This window comes from Martes martes, assembly GCF_963455335.1.
Source record: "Martes martes genome assembly, chromosome: 1".
Taxonomy (NCBI): Eukaryota; Metazoa; Chordata; class Mammalia; order Carnivora; family Mustelidae; genus Martes; species Martes martes.
The window spans coordinates 40,766,401-40,785,676 of NC_137888.1; the positions used below are offsets into that span (position 1 = coordinate 40,766,401).

At 35.8% G+C, this 19,276-nt stretch overlaps 1 protein-coding gene across 2 annotated transcripts in view; it reads left to right on the plus strand.

Moving 5' to 3' along the window:
• Positions 1–1,743: 1,743 nt before the first annotated feature.
• EPHA3 (EPH receptor A3) overlaps positions 1,744–19,276 on the plus strand; it is a gene marked incomplete at both ends in the record, with an annotated part of 354,839 nt that continues 337,306 nt past the window's right edge. For both annotated transcript variants that reach the window (XM_080797891.1, XM_080797892.1), the window contains one exon: positions 1,744–1,831. In XM_080797891.1, coding sequence (XP_080654017.1) covers positions 1,744–1,831 — 88 coding nt within the window. The remainder of the gene's footprint in view (positions 1,832–19,276) is intronic.

The following is a 19,276-nucleotide window of genomic DNA, read 5'->3' on the forward strand; positions in this document are numbered from 1 at the left end:
AAGACTAAAGTTGTGTTGCAACTTTAAAAAATCCCAGAGTCACCATTATCTGAATCCTCTGTTCAGTATCTGTCATTATTTTCAATCCTGACAGACTTGGCACTTGAAGAGGGTTATACAGCCTCCGGTGACATAATGTGGGAAGAAGTTAGAGATACAAAGTAACAAGGCATACATAGAAAGTGAGCAGGGCCACTCTTCCTCTTACTTCCTCAACCCACCTCCCAACCCCCCACCCCAGGCAACAAGCTATTCTCAGAAGCCCTTAACTTCAATTCATGTGAAAATTGTGTTCTCTCATTAAAAACATCGTGTTTGTGAAATGAATATGTTATTAGCAAGGCCTTTTCAAACCCTTATTTAGATTCTACAACTTAGTGCTCTAAAATTGATCACTGATCTTAAAGTTGTCAACCTATCTTTACTTTCTGGAGTTGTGCAAGGAATGTAAGTCTTGTTTTCTGTTTAGAATAAGGAAAGATAGATGAGAAGGAGGATATTTGAGTAATCATTTTCTGGGGGATGTTTTAAAGATAAGTGAGGATAGTTCTCAAAATATAAATCACAAAATTATTCAGCTGAAATAGATTGCAATTATATTATCCAACAAGGGAACTGGAAATAAGAGAAATCATTTCTAGCCATGGTGTAAAGTGAGAAAGTGCTAGGACACTTTATTTAGCCATTGGATTTAGAATGTTAAAGAAGAACAGTGTCCAACTATTATCAGATTGGAAGTGGCTGAAAAGCTGAAAGTGGAGCTGTGAAATATGCCATGTTTATCTCATAGAACCCAGAGATCTTAACAGAGATGGTGAGGGAGAGGGGTAGCGATGTGCTGTCAAGAACTTCAGGTTTGATTTGTATTATACCCACAGCACAGAAAAAAGTAAATGCTGCCCAGCAGCTATTCCTGGGGCTAGGTTTGTTCACTTCTTTAGCATGGTGAAGGTTACTCCCCAGTTTGGAAAACTAAAGTATACCCAATGTGCATCGAAATCCCTGTGCCAAATCTATTTGAAAGCCCTGATACCACTTGGTACGGAACTGAAAAGACTTCCTGATCTGGGGTGTGTGTTAGTGTCCTTCTGCACCACAAAGGACTTGTAAGAGTTATGATTATATTGAACGTAGTGAAGGAATAATCCTAATTTTCCTTTGAATATATACAATCATCTTTGATTTTTTTTTCTTTTTAAATGAAAGGCTCCTGTTCTTATAATACAAACATCTTCTGGCATTTCACTTTCTCTTCCACTCACACTGCCATATGACACTCCTATCAAGGTTTCTGGTTTCTTCAGGGAATTAACCTACAGAGCATGTATAGCAAACAATAAAATAGCTGCTTTTCACTGGAAATAAAGAGCGGGTGTTTTCCCCTACCTTCCACTGCTCTCTACCACTGCCCCATCACAACTTCTGGATTTCGTGCCTATTGGCGGCGCACCCCCCGCCCCAGCCCCACCCCTTGCTCACAGAGCAGTCTGCGAGTCTCCAAGGCTCCTCCGCGTGCTGTGCGTTCCTCTACAGCGCTCGCTTCCGACGGCACTAGGACCCAGGGAAGTCCCTGAGCGAGGTTCGAGGAAAGGCAGCCAGACTCCTCCTTATCTCCAGTGTCAAACTTGACATCAGCCTGCGAGCGGAGCATGGTAACTTCTCCAGCAATCAGAGCGCTCCCCCTCACATCAGTGGCATGCTTCATGGAGATATGCTCCTCTCACTGCCCTCTGCACCAGCAACATGGATTGTCACCTCTCCATCCTCCTCCTTCTCAGCTGCTCCATTCTCAACTGCTTCGGGGAACTGATTCTCCAACCTTCCAATGAAGGTAAGCCAGGTACAGCAAACAGCCCTGCCCCGCAGGGCTAACGCTCTTCAAAGCACGTTCTCACTGAAACCTTTTCAGGTCCTTAAGGTGCCTCAGCATAAAGCAGTTTCCTTTGAGAGTAAACTAAAGATGTGCTTTTATTTTCTGCTGTCTTCTAAAAGACTTTAAGAGAGGATTTTGGATTGCCTAAACCTAAAATGTGTTTTTACTCTGATACCAATTCAAACAATTACCTTGTTTGTCAATTTAAAGCAGAAAGAAAGGAAAGAAAGAAAGAAAGAAAGATCCTCCAGTTTTACAACCCTCGATGTTAATTGCCAAATAGCCATGGCAGTATTTTATTTCTAATTATGACCATGTAGTACTCTGAGAAGTTTAAAAGAAAATTAAACCCTCCTTGCTGGATTCTTTAGTATGTTTAAAGGTAATGACAGGTTGTTCCTACTTAAGATCATGGCATTTATGAATGGACTAAAGGGAAATCAGAGTTTGTCGAAGCTGATGGTGTGTGTGTGTGCGTGTGTGTGTGTGTGTGTGTGTTGTGGTGTGTGGGTGTTTATATTGCAATGCTGTATTGAAGTGATGTGTATCCCGCCAGGCGATGGTTTGCTCTATGGTACAGGTTCTAATGAGCAGCATATGCCACATTAACATAAGTAATATTTGCAGGAATTACAATACGCTTAGGTTGGATTCTCTTTGTTTAAGGGTTTATATACAAATAAGGGAACGTATTTGCTGAAAAGTGAAAAGTTCTGGGTAGGTATAGTAAATAACTGAATAACAAATTAAGAAAGAATGTCCATATGCAGCAAATGGCATTTCCTGATGCTGGGTTATTTATTTTCCTTCTAATGGGTGTTCATTCCTTTTCAATGGATTAAAGTGCAAATGTAATATTGAGGACACGAATGCTTCCTATATAAGATTGTGTATTTGATGGATACATTGCTTTTTTTTCATGTATACCTTTTGTGATCTATTCCTAATGATTTGTGAATACAATCACTGACTCTTAAGACAAAGTTCTCTAAATAATTGAGTCCTTTAAAGCAACACTTGCAACTTTGATTTCCTTTTAATCATTTTGAACTTATGACAATAACATTTAGCAATGTTTTGCAATTTAGCAATACTGAGCAATATGTGAAAATGCTTCTTTATATATTTTGTCACTAAAAATATATTGGCAAGCCAACACTGTTGTATACTGTATGCATTATCTAAAAAAGACTAGTAAATACTCAAAATATTTGGAAACTTTTTAATTAGATCTAAAAACTGCCTTTCATATTTGGTGACCTACTTTTCACTGCTAATAGAGCAGTTTAATTTTGTTCTTTCCTTAGTGACTGCCATTATCAATTTGACGGATTTCATTAAATTTTTCTGTGTCTTTTTTTTAACTGGGAAAGTGAAAATTCTAAAATATAAGGATCAAGAAAATCATTGGATCACCTATAAGTGACTTTTTTTTTTACAAATAAAATTAAAATCTTTATTTGAAAGTAATGGCCAATCATTTTTTTATTGAATGAAAGGCAAGAGTATCATTCGTATAATGAGTAATATATCAGTAAGCTAAAATTAGTGTTGTTTAATCCTATTTTTTGAAGATATTCAAGAGTTGACAATAACTAGAAGTCTAGCAATATTATTCCCATACTGCTATGATAAATTGTATTTCTCCAGATGGAATATTTATAAACTATTTAGATAATGGATTTTACTGAATTAATAATGCGCAGGGATAGAGCTGAGAGAGTCAGTATTTTTGTGGAAAACATAACCTTTCAGTAAACTGCAAGAGAAAAAAAAAGACCCTTGAAACTTATTCATGCTTATATAAAATTACTGCAAATTAATTTAATGAAACAGGAATAATCAAATGTAAATTTCTTTTAAGCCACACATTGTATATGTTTCAGTATATAATGTGTATATGATTATGCAGGCAGGAATGTATATAGAAAGGGAACTATATGCAGAAAACTGACACAATTACATTTAATTTGTTTGGATAAAAGTTTATCTATTGTTCCTGGCATTTTTCTTTCCAGATCATGTCCTATGGGTAGTGTCTCCTTTCCCTCCTGAGGTCATGAAGGGAAACTTTGAAAACAAAATTTAAAATGAATGATTTTAACTTGAGTAATATTTGAGTGAAATTTTAAATATTAATGTAATAGCTTAGGTCTTCATAGTTGAGTTGAACAACATGAAAAGTGAAAAATCCAAGTATGTGCCAAAATTTCCATGAAATTCTTCTAACAATATTATTTGAATAGAAAGTAAAATGCTTCTGAAAATTCATATATTGAGTGGAAGTAATAATGATAAGATGAATCTGTTTAATATAGCTTTTGGTATACATTTTGAGAACTGAGACATAAAATACTAAGTTGTATTTAAAATACTATGCTAAAAATTTTATTTCAACACCAAAGAAAATTTACTAGAAATCTACTAGTAAAATTTATTAGAATTTATTTCACAATCTATAATGAAGTTAGACATGATATAATTAAAAGGTAACAAAACCAAGCCATTGAGTTAATTGCTTTCCCTTGTGTGATATTCTTTTAATTTGAGGTCTGGGAGTCAAATATCAATATTAAAATGCCATGGGCCTGTGATTAAAAAGTTAAAAAAAACTTAGAAAAAGTTTCATGTGAACTTTCCTTTTATTAATCCAGTTACCAATAACTTTCTAATATACTTTCAAGAAAATGATGCCAGGTGATACTGTCTATCACTGGCCTCCTCAACATTAATAGATTATTCGTAATTTCAATGATTGCTTAAACTAACAATTGCCTTCTCTACTCAAATAGAAACTTTATTAAAGCTGCATAGAACTTTGTTAAAATCTTATCAGGTCTCTATTTACATGACACACCAATAAAAGACTTCCAATGGGAAATCAACTACTCATGGTAAAATAGCATTGCTACACTACGTGTTATTTAAGAACTTCATATATTTGCTCCCTGTTCTGATCCCAAATGGATGATCATAACAGTAAATAAAAATAACTTTGCAAAGAGGTAAAAACTTGCTATAAAATGGAAGTATCAATCTCTTTAGCAATGGATAAAGTATTCCCTTTAAATACTTTTCAACATTTGAAGGAGTCTGAGGCAGAATGTACTGCTAATTCATCAGTACATAAGCACTGAATCATTTTTCTACCAGAAGCATTTGTAAATTCGATTAACATTTACCCATAGAGCTCTTTACATTGGAAGTCAAAGTTTTCAAAATAAAAGTAAATAAAATTAAATCTGCATATTTATATACTACTTATTTTGGGAGACTTTTATTGGAATGGCTGGGACACTATCTTTGAAATGTATTTTACTGAACATAAATCTTCTAAGTACTAGAGGCGACTATGTGATTGTTCAAAGCTTAAAAGTAAAATTTGCAAATGAACACTGTATGCTTCCCTTTGACTACTAAGCAAATGTTAGAGACAAACATTTAAACAATGGATTATTCCGTTTTTAACAATCACTATAAATTGGCATCACTTTTTGTATATAAACACTTATCCTGAAATAATAATACATTGTGATTGAAATATTTATGGAGACTAAGCTGTCATATCTTTATAGGTGTTTTTTTTTTGAAGAGGGTTTACATTTGCTTTTAATAGCATTTCATCATGCTAGACTAAATAATTGAATGCATTATACATTTTAGTAATTTAATAGCTTCCCTAATAGCTACCCCCACCCCCCAATAGTTATAACTATGCTATTTGCCTGGAGGTAGGAGAAACCTTAATTTCACTATTTTATAACCCACAACAGTTAACACTTGACCTAGGTCATTAACAGGATTATCAGCAAATTTGTTTAAGCTTTTACTGACAACCTGAATTGCTACGATAATATTTTGATTGTGCCGGAAAGAAACTTCTTGTAACCTCTCAAAATCTATCACGAAATTAATTCATTTTGAATCTGTATCTTCCCAACAACTAATATTGATAATAATAATTCAAGTGGGAAAAATGTCCATTCTCTTCACTCTTCCATTTCATCCATTACACCATTCTAGTCCTTGTCATAAGTGAGCAATTAAAATTTCTTTTAAACAATAAATGTTCCGGCATTAACAATAGATTTATAAATACAAACCAGCTATCAAATTTTAAAAATTATACTTTATTGTTGGTGCTGTAGTTGATATCACTTTTCTGCCTATTTTAAGATTTAAGGTCAATTGGATATATTTATAATTCAGAAACAACTGAAACTATAAAAGGGAAACTACATATAATAAAACGCCATTGCCACGTGTTACATCATGGTTACATTTTATATAAAGTTGTATTTTCCATGAAATGCTAGAAATTGGGAGCAAAAATGAAAAGCACTTAAAATTAATGTAAGCAATTTTAAAACAAAATATTGTAAACAATCAAAAGTTGAAGGCATTTTTTTTAACATTGTTTAGTGGGTTTAGGAAGTTTCATGTCAAGTTTCTTAATTAACTGAATATAATTATGGTTTGTGCCTTGCTCATGTAAACAATTAGTAGTTTCACCTTGACTCTTAAGAAACTTATTATCCTTAAATAAAAGATTTAGTAAAATTCTTTATTGTATTAATATATTATCCACATGTCAACATTCAAATTTTGGTGTGTTTTTTAACACCCTCACTTCTATTAGCTTCTCATAGTAACTTTCTTTATAAAGTACCTTAAATGTTAAGATTGTTTCTGAACCTTTGGAATTTGTCTGAAATAAAATATATGCAATTTTTAAATATCAAATAATCAGTTACATATGCAAAGGATTTTTAAAGGCAAAACATATTTTCACAGCATATTTGATTTACTAACTTCAATGCAAATGGAAAGAGCAAGGACTGTTCTTGAGAGTTACATTTTCCAAGTCATAAAATCTTCAAGTAAATATTAATAAAACTTTCCACAAATCATCAAAACCCGATAAGTTTTTACAGACATTTACTTACTATGAAATCTGTGATTTGGGTTACCTTTGATTTTAGTCATTCCCAGTGATTTTGTTTGGCAAAGATACTAGATGTAAGGGGAAATATGTATATCTTGGAAGAACACTAAATTTACAAATCATTTTCTGTCACGATCCTCAACTTTATTTTCTAAGATACACACTTTTCCTTTAAAACATTTAATAAACCTTGTTCTTTTAATTCCTGTTCATTAAAAGATTTAGAAAAACAGATGCAGGTGTCTCGTTTTGGGTTCTGTTTTCAGAGATCTGGATTTTATCACCAGGGAGGGTCAGTGCAGGGCTCTTACAAAGTGGACAAGTAGCTTTCCACAGATTGTTCAAATAAAGAGATGACTGGTGGTGTGAAACATTCATTATGTTATTCATCCAGGTATACCAAAAAGTAGGACTTGAAATTTGCTTCTCAGAAATTTGAAAGCCTTAGACAATTCTTTCCTAATGTCTTTAGAAATAAAAGTAATGTTGTGACTTTTATAAAATGCAAAGAATTCCAAGCCACAAATCAAACTAGGAAGGCACTCCTGGTGGGAATCGGGGTGTGGGAGCACTGCTCCCCTTAAATTCAATCTCTGGGTCCTTTACAAACTGCCTAGTATCAGGTAGTTCCTGAAATCTGGCAGGAGGTTTTCTCTTGGAAAAGTCTGAAAGTCAGCAAGTTTCAGTCTGCTTCCTACCAGCTTTCTCTGAAATAAAAAAGGGTGGTCGATTACAGAGAAAAAAAGTCTTTGCAAGTGAAAAGAAAATAAAAAGTTGATTGGAAAGATGGGGAAGTAGAGACGTGCAAAGGTTCTAAAACCAATGTTAATAGATAAATATTTTGCTTAAAATAAAATATTTATCACTTGAAACATCTGGCTAATCAATTTTTATTAAAACTCTAAAAACCTGCACACTTAAAAAAAGCGGGGGCGGGGTGGGGGAGAGGTTGCGTTGTTTGTTTCCTCTCTAAAGTTTATACAACTTTTGATTTTCCCCAGAAGAAAATATTTATCCAGGAAAGTTTTAAGAGTGTACGCCAAAGAATGCTTCCTCCTTTGGATGCCTGGGCAAATACATGTGGAGGGTGGATGGAATCAAAACCAGTTCAGCAAATAAAGCCTCCAACTTGGAGTGATGTTATTAAACTGGAAGCCCTGAGTGTGCAGCCCCCTCCCTCCCTTCATTTTCTAAACCATGTCCTGCTGTTCCAGTCAAAGCAAAGGGTGAAAATCCACATAATCCAAACCAACATGGTGAAGTCAGAATAATAGGCGAGGAAGGAGGGGGAAAACAAGTGGCAGCACTGTACAAACAAACTGTTGTGAACAATCTTAGCCGTGGGGACTGGGGTGGTCACAGAAGGGGATGACGGCGTTTCTTTTTCCTCGCGTTACGCCTCTCGCATTTGATGATACAATATTGATTACCCTTCAGACGTGTGCTCTGAGAAATTTTAGGAGGAAGTCGGGCTTCGCGGGTAGTGACTTCAGTGTGGCAGCTGAGAGATGAGCAAGCGCTCCTCGCTGCCACCACACCCACCACCAGGGCATCTAAACTGCAAACTAATTCGCCGGCACAACCAGGCTCAGTGGTGCGGGGGTGGGGGTGGGGTGGACGGGGTCTCCCAACAATTCATTACTCTTACTCTCTGCATTTGCTTAAAGATCAAATCATAAAAACTAAATTCCGGGTCTGCGTCCCCTATCCCCAGCCCCAGCCCTCCGGGAGGCGGGTGGTTCTTTGTGCGAGAGCGTCTCCGCGCCAGGCGGCCGCAAGCAGCCCCCCATTGCCCCGGCCTCCCGCAGGCCGGGCGGGCGGCCGGCTCACGCGGAACCCCCGCTACTGCGGGCTTCCTCCGGGCCGCGGACCCCGCGGCTCTCTGCCGGGCGGAGGGTGGATGTGAGCTGCACGACCGCGCCAAGTTACCAAAACCGAGCGCGGGCTGGAGACCCGGCGGGCGAGAGGTAATCGTGCGCCCTCTGCCTGCTGCCGCGGAGCTGCTGGCGCTGGCAGAGGCGGCGACCGTCTCACCACCTGGACCCTCCTCACCTGGGGCTCTGGCCCGCCCAGAGAGCGCGAGCGACTACGACAGGCCAGGTATGTCCTGACTTTCACAGGAGACTGTGACCAGACATCCTTGTCGCACTGCCCTCCCGCCCCCCCCCCCCCGCCATTACTCTCAGCCACCCTTTTCAGCTTGGCGTCAGGAAGTGGCGCGGTCTCCTTTTCGCACACATGTTCACGGAGCCACCACTTGACAAGTGGAAGGGGGGACTCAGTTCTGCAGGCTTCTAGAACAAACTCCCTGCAGTGTAGGGAAAGCGTCTGGAACCCACCTGGTGCTCTTTTGGAACACACAGGAGCGCCTGAGACGCCCAGTTGTGCTTGCTGCTGTCTGACCGACCTCTAGGCTGTTTTCTGGTCTTCCAGACGATCTTTCCTTAAGTTCTTCAGTAGCTAAACTAAAATGAGGAACACCCCCCACCCCGTTTTCTTTAAAGCCACCTACTAATGCCACCTGTTGGGCGCCTCGTGAGAGCGATAAGGGGCATGTTCCACAAGCTCCCCCCAACCCCCCACCCTCCACCCCAGTGCAAAATCGAAAGCTCTTTTCTCCTGCAGCCCCATATTGGATTGGCGCCGTTTTATTAAGACGGGATTTTCCCTGTTCCGATTTTGCGAGTAAACTTGGAATGGGCCAGAATTTTTCTGGGAGCCCTGCCATCGAGGTAGGTTAGTAGTAGGATGATGCTGATGTTTCCGTGGTTGTGTTGGAACTTTAGTATTTTTCATGAAAGATAGAATTCTTGAATCCAGGGGATTCCGAGACTAAATATGGCCTCGGTGCCATGCCCAACCCTGGTAATAATTGTACAGAATTCAGCTGGCTAGAAAGATTTTTACCCTACATTATCATTCACTATTTACTGGACCGCATTTAATCATTAAGACAGCCCCGAAACACCTTCCACTGTTACAATTAAGGAAACTGAGGAAACAAATCATAATAAAGTAGTAACTGAGCCAGGCCCTCTTTTGTCTTTGTCTTTTGGTTTTAACTTCATATGTTTTCTCATGTACGCCAATGCCTGTGAATGAGGGAGGCATCCTTCTCTTCAGGAAAAGCACTAGCTTTTGAACCTTAATCCTAGTGACTAGCTCTTTCGTCCTGTGACTTTGCAAGAGTAACTTAGAAATACCAAGAGTAATGGAATGAAAAATTGTGCTTCGAAGTACTTTTTAGAAAGTGCTTCAAAGAGTACTTAGAAATGGCATAGTTTTTTACACTCCTAGATTATGATTATATGCGTGAGTGGGGGACACACCAAGAAAATAAAGAAAATTTGACGTAGGCAGAGGAATTGAAGACAATCTCTGTGTTGCCTTTTCTTCACACATTCTTACCTCTGTCTTTTCTTCCTGACACTCCAACACTCTCCTCATGCTGGAGAAAAGATTTTGTCAGGAATTCCATACAACAGATTGTGAGGCAATTGTCACTATAATACAAATATTATTATTATGAGTTTTATATAATAAAAATAGAGTGTGAATTAACTGTAGGAATTGTCATAGAAGTCAGTAATGGAGAAAATAGAACATAGTCTAAAAAGTAGATTTTATTCCCTGTGGAAACATTTCCCTATTTAAAAGATAATGTAGAAATTACTTAAGATGAGAAAATAAATTACAATGATTTATCTTCTCTTTCATAAAAACACTTGTACTCTATTTAAGTGGAGGCATTGAGAAAAGGTAGCTAAAACAGGGTTTTGAAAGGTAGCAAATTAAGTTGGGGGCAATTATATTTTTGATGTGGGTACTTCAGCACATATGTTTTGCATTAATTGCTGCAATAAATTCTGTTAACCTGGCAAAGAGCAAAAACAGCATATTGATGACATTAGTCTTTCAAATCAGAAAGCTGCTTTTAGTATCTTGCTTTCTTCGCTGTAATGTACCAAAAAAAAAAAAATCTAATGTGTTATCTTTTATGTTTCCAACAAATGATTCAACCGCTCAAGCTATTGGCACGTTTTGCCATAAGCAAAAATGAGGGCTTAGCAACAAACTTTTTTTTTTCCCCTTGCTTCTGTATAATTAGAGTCAACAACTACTTTCCCTATTTTTAAATCTTTTAATTTATATTTGAGTTTGTGGGACTCTTATTCAAGAAAATATAAACTTGACTTTAAAGTCTCCAAACTGAGTTGTCTCTTGTTTTAAGACAAAAATCTTGACTAATTACATGGCAGGGTCTCAAAAGGTACAGGAGCAAAGGGATAAGCCAGAGTTAATTTTCTTGCTGATTAATCAATATCAAAATGGTTTTGTCTTGAATTTCCTATATGTTCCTTAAGGTGAGGTTCATTTATCTTCTTTCAAATAATAAAGAAAGATGGATGAATAAATTCTACCGGCCCAGTAAAGAGTAATACCTCTCCTTTATCCCCCATCCCTACCCTCCCTTGATAAAAACATAAGGCTTTAAAATTAACTTTTTGTCTATGATAAAGTTGGTTGGCTTCCAATCAGTATGAAATTTAGACGTTCTTTATCTACCTTGGGGTGACTAAGGGCAACAGTGAACAGCTTGTTAGTAGTTAACATGTATTTATTTCCTGATTTTCAAATATAGTTTAGCAATTAATATAAATCTGTAGGTTTTGGAAAGATATATTTATTTATTGCATACAATGGTAGTTTTCACACTAAGGAGAAGTTAGGTTGGGAAGCCCCTTTCAAGCACTGTGTGTGTGTACATGTGTGTGGGTGTCTGTATGTCTATCTCAAGGACTGTGTGTATATATGTGTGTGGGTGTCTGTGTGTCTGTCTATGCCACCAATAATATTCTCCCTGTACAAAATGGAACTATCCCCACACTGTGGGCAAAATTTTATGAATGAGTATATACCTTTTAGAAACTAGATGGTATGAAATTCTGTTTCTCTGAATTATAAATTTGTGATGAGGAAATTTGTAATGTGTAAATTATTTGTCATTATCTAATTTTATAAGTTTTTATAATTTTATAAGTTTTCCCCAACTGGACCCCTTAATCTACCTACAATATTCAAAGATAGTATAAAGCTAGGGTTATGTCTAAACTGTGATTTTTTTCCCCTTTCATATGCCAAAGCTATTTATGGTTGGTTTTGCATTTTAACTGAATGTAAAGAACTGGCATAATCATAGAAATTATAAATGGAAATTAAATTGGGTTGTTATTCTTTCATTAGGTGTATAAACTTCATCAAATATAGCTATCTCTAAATTCTGAAAATGTTTTTAAAGAAGCAGAAAAAAAGGGAATAGTATTTTTCTCTTGGTTTTTTTTTTAATGATCTGGTTTACCCTAGATAAGTTAATTCTCATTTACATTCGATAACTCAAAAAAGACAAACTCAGATTTTATTATGGCGTTCTTAACATTTCTGATCTGAAATTTTAATGCTTTAATAGTCTTTTTTTTTTAAGATTTTATTTATTTATTTGACAGACAGATCACAAGTAGGCAGAGAGGCAGGCAGGGAGAGAAGGGAGGAAGCAGGCTCCCTGTGAGCAGAGAGCCCGATGCAGGGCTAGATCCCAGGATTCTGGGATCATGACCTGTGCCGAAGGCAGCGGCTTTAACCCACTGAGCCACCCAGGCGCCCCTAATAGTCTTTTTTTTTGAAAAATGCTTTTCAGTCATTATTATTTGTATTTTATCTGAATGAACAGGTTTTCTTAAACATTTGTGTGTTGAATAAGGACATTTTTTTTCTCTTTCCTTACAAGCAATGTCCAAAATTATTCCAAATGTTTATGTCTTTTAAAAATCTATATAGAATTAGAGAAGAAAAAAAACTAAAGGTGACCCTTTGGAAACTAATTAAGAATATTTTATTCTGTGTTTGCCTGGGTTTGCAGTAGGTTTACTACTCTAATAGTGACAGCTTAGGAATTCAAACTTAATTTTAGAGCCACAAATCTAAACACCATTAAAAATGAATCAAGAAATATGTTAAGAAAAAAATAACTCATGTTCCATATTATAATTTGTTGTTTGTATTTATTTATTTATCAAACAGTACACACGTGACTATTAGTTATGTACTGGACTTTGGAAAAAAAATTATTGGGAAGAGTATATCTTCTTCCCTTGAAGATAACTTAGGTGGAACAGATGACCACAAAATAAATATTTATATAAAAAATTAGCGTTTTAGCATAGATGTAAAAATTACAAAAATACAGTATGAATCTTCAGAGTAGGGTGCAGTTAGCTTCCCAGAAAAGAACACCTGGGATATAGAAAATATTTTTTTAATATAAAAGTTAATAATAATAAGTTAAAAACAAGGCAGAGAAGATTAAATGATTTGTCTAATATCATGTGGTAGCATAATTATAATTCCAATTATTTTACCTCGTATATCTAGAAAACTTTAGAAATAATTGGAATGGGTGCATTTTAAGTACATGTATAAGTAGAAAGCACCTTTGAAAGTACTGAACACTCAGAAATAGCTATTCTTAGTAAACATATAGCTAAGTTCAATGTCAGTTCTGTCTGATGGATTCATACTCACGTGTGCATGAGGGTATATGGGAAACAAACATGATTGCATGTCAGAAAGGAATGATCCCCAAATAGAAGCCTTTATAGGCTGTTCATACTAATATATTACCAAGAGAAATCACATTGAGGTTTTTCCGAATTCTACCTTCTCTTTGAGTGATACATTAAAAGTTTTCTGGGGTGCCTGGGTGGCTCAGTGAGGTAAGCCTCTGCCTTCGGCTCAGGTTATGAACTCGGGGTCACGGGATCCAGCCCTGCATCAGGCTCTCTGCTCAGCAGGGGGCCTGCTTCCCCTTCCCCCTCTGCCTGCCTCTCTGTCTGCTTGTGATCTCTCTCTCTCTCTGTAAAATAAATAAAATCTTAAAAAAAAAAAAGTTTCCTTTTTTTCCCTTGATTTTTCCCTTGATACCATACTTCTAAGTTGGAAAGTTTTGAATTAAACGGATAAGCATGTGACTCCACATTGGATCATTTGTGGACCTCTGCAGAGACCCATATTTATACCTTGAAGAGTTTGTTTATATGTGTGCATGTCTTTGTGTGTAGCTTGTCAGTCCCAATGTGTGACGTAAAGTCCAGATGTACTTGTACCCCAGAATATGATGAAGCCAAAGCTAGACCCTGATTTTACTTATGCCAGAAATTTAAATCAATTTATTCTGCAAAGGGTATCTTTTGAAATTAAAAAAAAAAACATGTTTTGTGGCATAATTATGTCCAGAGAATGTTTTTAAATTGAAATTAAATGTTATCACTACACTTTTTGTTCTGTGTGCCAAGCTTTTGAATCCTTATATCCAAGGGCGTCCAGGAGTATTTTATTTCTAAAAGAAATGCTGTAGTAGAATTGTTCTACTAAAGCAAATGTGCTTATTCTGTTTCATTTTCATAGCCATCAGTCAAACTCTGACTGAACAGATAGCTTTCATTTAGTAGTTGATGTTTGATAATCAAGATTTTATGATTAAAAAATACATTCCAAGGCAGCCTCGATTTATGGTGTGAAGGCAAAATATATATGCTAAGGTTTGAATATGTAATTGCCTTAGTAATTATTTTTATAATTTTATAATTGCTATAATATATTTTCATTTTTTACTTTTTAATCTGTCAGAAAAGTCTTTCTGAGTTAGAAATAAACAAGTTCTGTTATTTCTAGAACACTTTAAAAGGCAAAATATGTTGGAAAAGTACAGTGTTAATAAAATCATTAATATTCTACTTTTAGTAGGTTTCACATTTTGGGAAACACATTTTATTTGTCTAAATGATTCATAATACCAGTTGACAATGCACAGAGACAGAGACCTGCCATTCTAGCCACTGTTATTAAAGCTGGGATAGTTAACTCACTAAAACTTCACTGACAGTAGGCCATCCCCACTCATTTATATGAAAGGACTATTTTGTTGTAAGAACACATTTCCTAGTGATAGTTTGATAGCTGTTTTCTCCATAATAGTACAATATTAGAATGAACTTTATATTTCTCAGATTAAGAAGGAAAAAAAAGAGAAAACTTTAACACATTAGGAACAGCACAGGGTTTCCATTTGTGAAGTGTCCAGGTTTCAAGCAGAATTTTGGTCTGTGTTTCTGTTATTTCCTTGAACAACTCTAGTCATTAAAACACAGACATCTTATTGTGAGACTATGTTTTGAGTCCAAAGAGATCTCCCTGCTCTTGGCAAAGATTGAGATGAGGCAGCTAATTACAGTTACTTCTGTAATTAGGACCTATATAGAAGTAAATCCAAAATTATTGCTCAGGAGGAAAAGCTTATAAGGAAGAGTAAGTTGATAGTATACCACCTCATCCAGAAATCTGCCTAAATCACATAAATAAGCCATTAAAATACCATGTGACAAAAGTTTTTTTTTTTTCTTTTTCACAGAACTGCTAGGACTATAGAATTTTTTTCTTGAATTTTTGCATAATGACTTTAGCTGGCAACTGGATGGAGAAATTATCACGAATTAATATTTTTCTGTGACACAAAATACCTGTAAAATTTAACAGAGTTTAGGGGTGCCTGGGTGGCTCAGTGGGTTAAAGCCTCTGCCTTCGGCTCAGGTCATGATCCCAGGGTCCTGGGATCGAGTCCCGCAGCAGGCTCTCTGCTCAGCAGGGAGCCTGCTTCCTCATCTCTCTGCCTGCCTCTCTGCCTACTTGTGATCTCTGTCTGTCAAATAAATAAATAAAATATTAAAAAAAAATTTAACAGAGTTTATAGGAAACTTATCTGCACACAATAAGTTATTGTTGACTTCATTTATAGCCTAAAAAATTATGTAAGTTTTAATCTATGAAATACAATACTAACTCAATCTATTGAAATGGTTTTAGTTATATTTAGGTAGAAATAAATACAAACAGGAAGGCTGCAGGAGCTATAAATTAAGAATATGTAATCACAGTAGGTAAAAGTTATGTTGACATATATAAGTACATAAATCAAACTTTGACTTCTCTAAATTTCTTCTCAATGGCATATCCTAGTATGTACAATAAAATGAACAGCTGAACTTTGGTGTACTTCTGTCAGAAAATACATCTTGGTTTCTTGATTCCATGTTACAGTTGACCAGAGTACTACACAGAGAATTACAACACCCACAGTAAAATTTATCACTTCCTGTATCATTTTCTTCTATTTGTGACATTTAAGTGCAACCTAGAAACAGATTAAGGGACCCTTCTGCCATCTGTAACCTAGAGCAAACCTACTCTTTTTATCGTAACGGAAAGTGATGAAAATGATAAAGGTAAGTAGTGTACAAGAAATGTGGCTGGGACAATGACAGTGATAGTGTGAATAGGAAAGGAAATGTCATTCTTCTTTAGTAAATGCAAGATATAATCAAAGGATGGGTTCCTATTCTGTTGTAGTGGTTCTACAGTTATTTGCAATTGGCTTTAAAGGCACCTTAGCTGAGTGTTTCACATGAAAACATGTTTCTTATTATAAGAGTATAAATTATTTAGCCATTAAACTCCTCTGATCACCTAGAATTAATTATTTGATAATTTTTATAACTCAGTATTTTCAAAAAATGCAACTAGCATTTCATAAAATACAAATAGCATTGCTGTAAAGCATAGTGATGTGTTATTAGATAATTGAAAAGATCTTCCACTTCAGTAAGAAATTGTGTCATTTAATTTTAAAAATTATTTGAGCAATATCTGCGTATTTGCAGCCCTTAATTTGCAAGGCAGAATATTAGTTTAGTTCTCAGTCTTTCTAAGTGGATACATAGTCACATGAATCAGAACTTTGAAATGCCCTTGAAAAAAATCTTGGCATGTTAATGATTCCCCAAGTGAAAACTCCAGAAATGTATACCTGTCCTCACTTTAATCTGTCCTCACTAGCCAGCAATATTTGTTGAAAACACTTATTTTAGTAATCGAGTCCTTTAAAAATTTTATTGCATTATTATTAAGAAGGGAACAGGTATAAATTCTTGGTATAGATGATTCTTCATAACACTGTTCGTACAAATGAACCAAGGAATGGACATTTATTTGGTTGTCTCTCCATTATGATGGAGGATAGAAAAGAAGAGAGGGCAAGACTCCTGGACATCTTTTTTTTCTTTTTTTTAGATTTTATTTATTTATTTGACAGAGAGAGAGGGAGAGAGAGAAAGAGCACAAGTAGGCAGAGCAGCAGGCAGAGGAAGAGGGAGAAGCAGGCTCCCCACTGAGCAGGAATCAAGATGCAGTGTGGGCCTTCAATCCCAGCACCCTTGGATCATGACCTGAATTGAAGGCAGGTGTTTAACCGACTAAGCCACTTAGGTACCCCAAGACTCCTGGACATCTTAAACCCACAATCCAGCTGAGTGGGAAAAGTGACAGTAAAGATCAGTGGCAGGAATGACAGGAAGATTTCCTCCTTTCTAAAAGTACTTGCTCCAGTTTGAGCCAACTTACCTATTCTTACTTTGTTCTTATTCCTGTACTCCATTCTACCCCTTCTAATTCCCATCAGAGACCATAATTCCTTTTGCTCAGCAAATTCACATTAGTGCCTGCTTGAAAGCCAACTCAGTTTGAAAAAGGATTCCCTTGCAGTTTTCATGAATTTTACTCATTTATACATCTTTTGTTTAAAAAAAAAAAAAGTTTAGTCAGGGTAAAACATGTTAAAGAAACCCAGAACTATATCCATCCAGACTTTGGACAGTGATTTCCAAATACAGTTTTGCCAAAAAGCACTTATTTATTGCTTTGCTCAGAGTCAGGACATTTTAAAATGTGTCCGGCTTAAATCACTTTAAGAAGTTAATATATGCCATAGAGCCCTTTAAATTGAAAATATTTTTTTAAAGAGAAAATAATCTGAAATTAATGAAATGACATGTTTCCTGTTACAAAACAAAAATATTTAGAAATCATACCATTAGAATATGAACACTGGTAGGGAACAATTTATATCTTTGAAAAATAATCTGGCACAAGACAGTTATTAAAGGATTAAAGCCATCCTCCATCTGACCTTAAGAATATTCCTAACTCTTCTTGGTTAAAAGTTAAAATCATGGACTCAAAATTTTTTCAGCAGTTGAAATAAACCTTCCACATTGCAAATCATCATTAAAACTCAAAAAACTGAATATAATTGTATGTCACAATTCTGCTTCTTCCATGTGTCCCAACATTTGTATGTTGGTACCACCGAAAGGCTATGATCAGGGTGTACTTCTATTTTAGGAGAGAAAGCATTAGAAACCCAAGTTCTTGGGTGATTCAGTGTCAGGTTCAATATGTTATATTGCAATGTTGGCTTTAGTCGATGTATCCAGAGAACTCACTTGCAACATGCTGACTTTCAAATTCCATTAACTTTCTCTTTTTCTTATTTCAATTATGCTATACTCAGACTGCTGCACAACAGATCACAGGAGACTTGAGGTTATATCCTGGGAAGTCCCAGGTTAGCAATCATTCACTTTAAAGTGGCTAGTATTCTTAGATTCTGCTTTTCTTATTTGGCTATAAACAAAAGGCACTGTATGAACTCAAAACATAAGCTTTTAAAAAGTGTTTTGATGTCACTCTTCTTTTCTATTAGGTTATATATCCATGGTTGATTATAAATACAATTCATAAACCAACATGGTATGGTTGTGAGTTCAGGTATTAATTTTACAAGAACACCGAATCTGTATAGCATGTTGTAAACTCATGGAGGCTTTAAATGCATTTCTATTATTTGATCATCACATGATGCAACAGTGTGAGATAACCAGCACGGATGTAATTATGTTTGATAGACAACAGAATCAGAATCATGGGTAATGATGCTGTTGTGTTTTCGTCATTCATGTAAAATAGAGTACACTAAATTTCCATTTCCAAGTAAATGAAATAAATTTAATTAATTTATCATACTTATTTAATCAACAATGTGATATAATTCTTTTTGGCTTAGTTATTCTCTTTTGAGTAGATACCAAATGCTGATATGATTAGTCCGGTCCCTTCTCCCTCATTATCATCAGAGAAAACTAAAGGGTATTTAGTTCTTAGTTAACAGCCTACATTCCAATGAGTCGTTTACTAAATGGAGACAATATTCATGTCTTCTTTGCCTCAAACACTTTCCTCCTCTAGTTACTAATATTGAAATTAAATCGGCCATTTATCTTAGCATGTTGAGTGACACATATTCATTTAGTACATATTCAGTTATTACACACACACACAAATACATTGAACCATTTAGACTCCTAAAGGGATTGCAGATATGATCTAATGATGAATATTGGCATTGTAAATTCTATGCAAATCATATGTAAAACTCAGAGAAATCATCTGATGACTGATAGAACTGTCAAAGTGGGATTCATCAATTGAACATATCTATTAGAATGAATGTT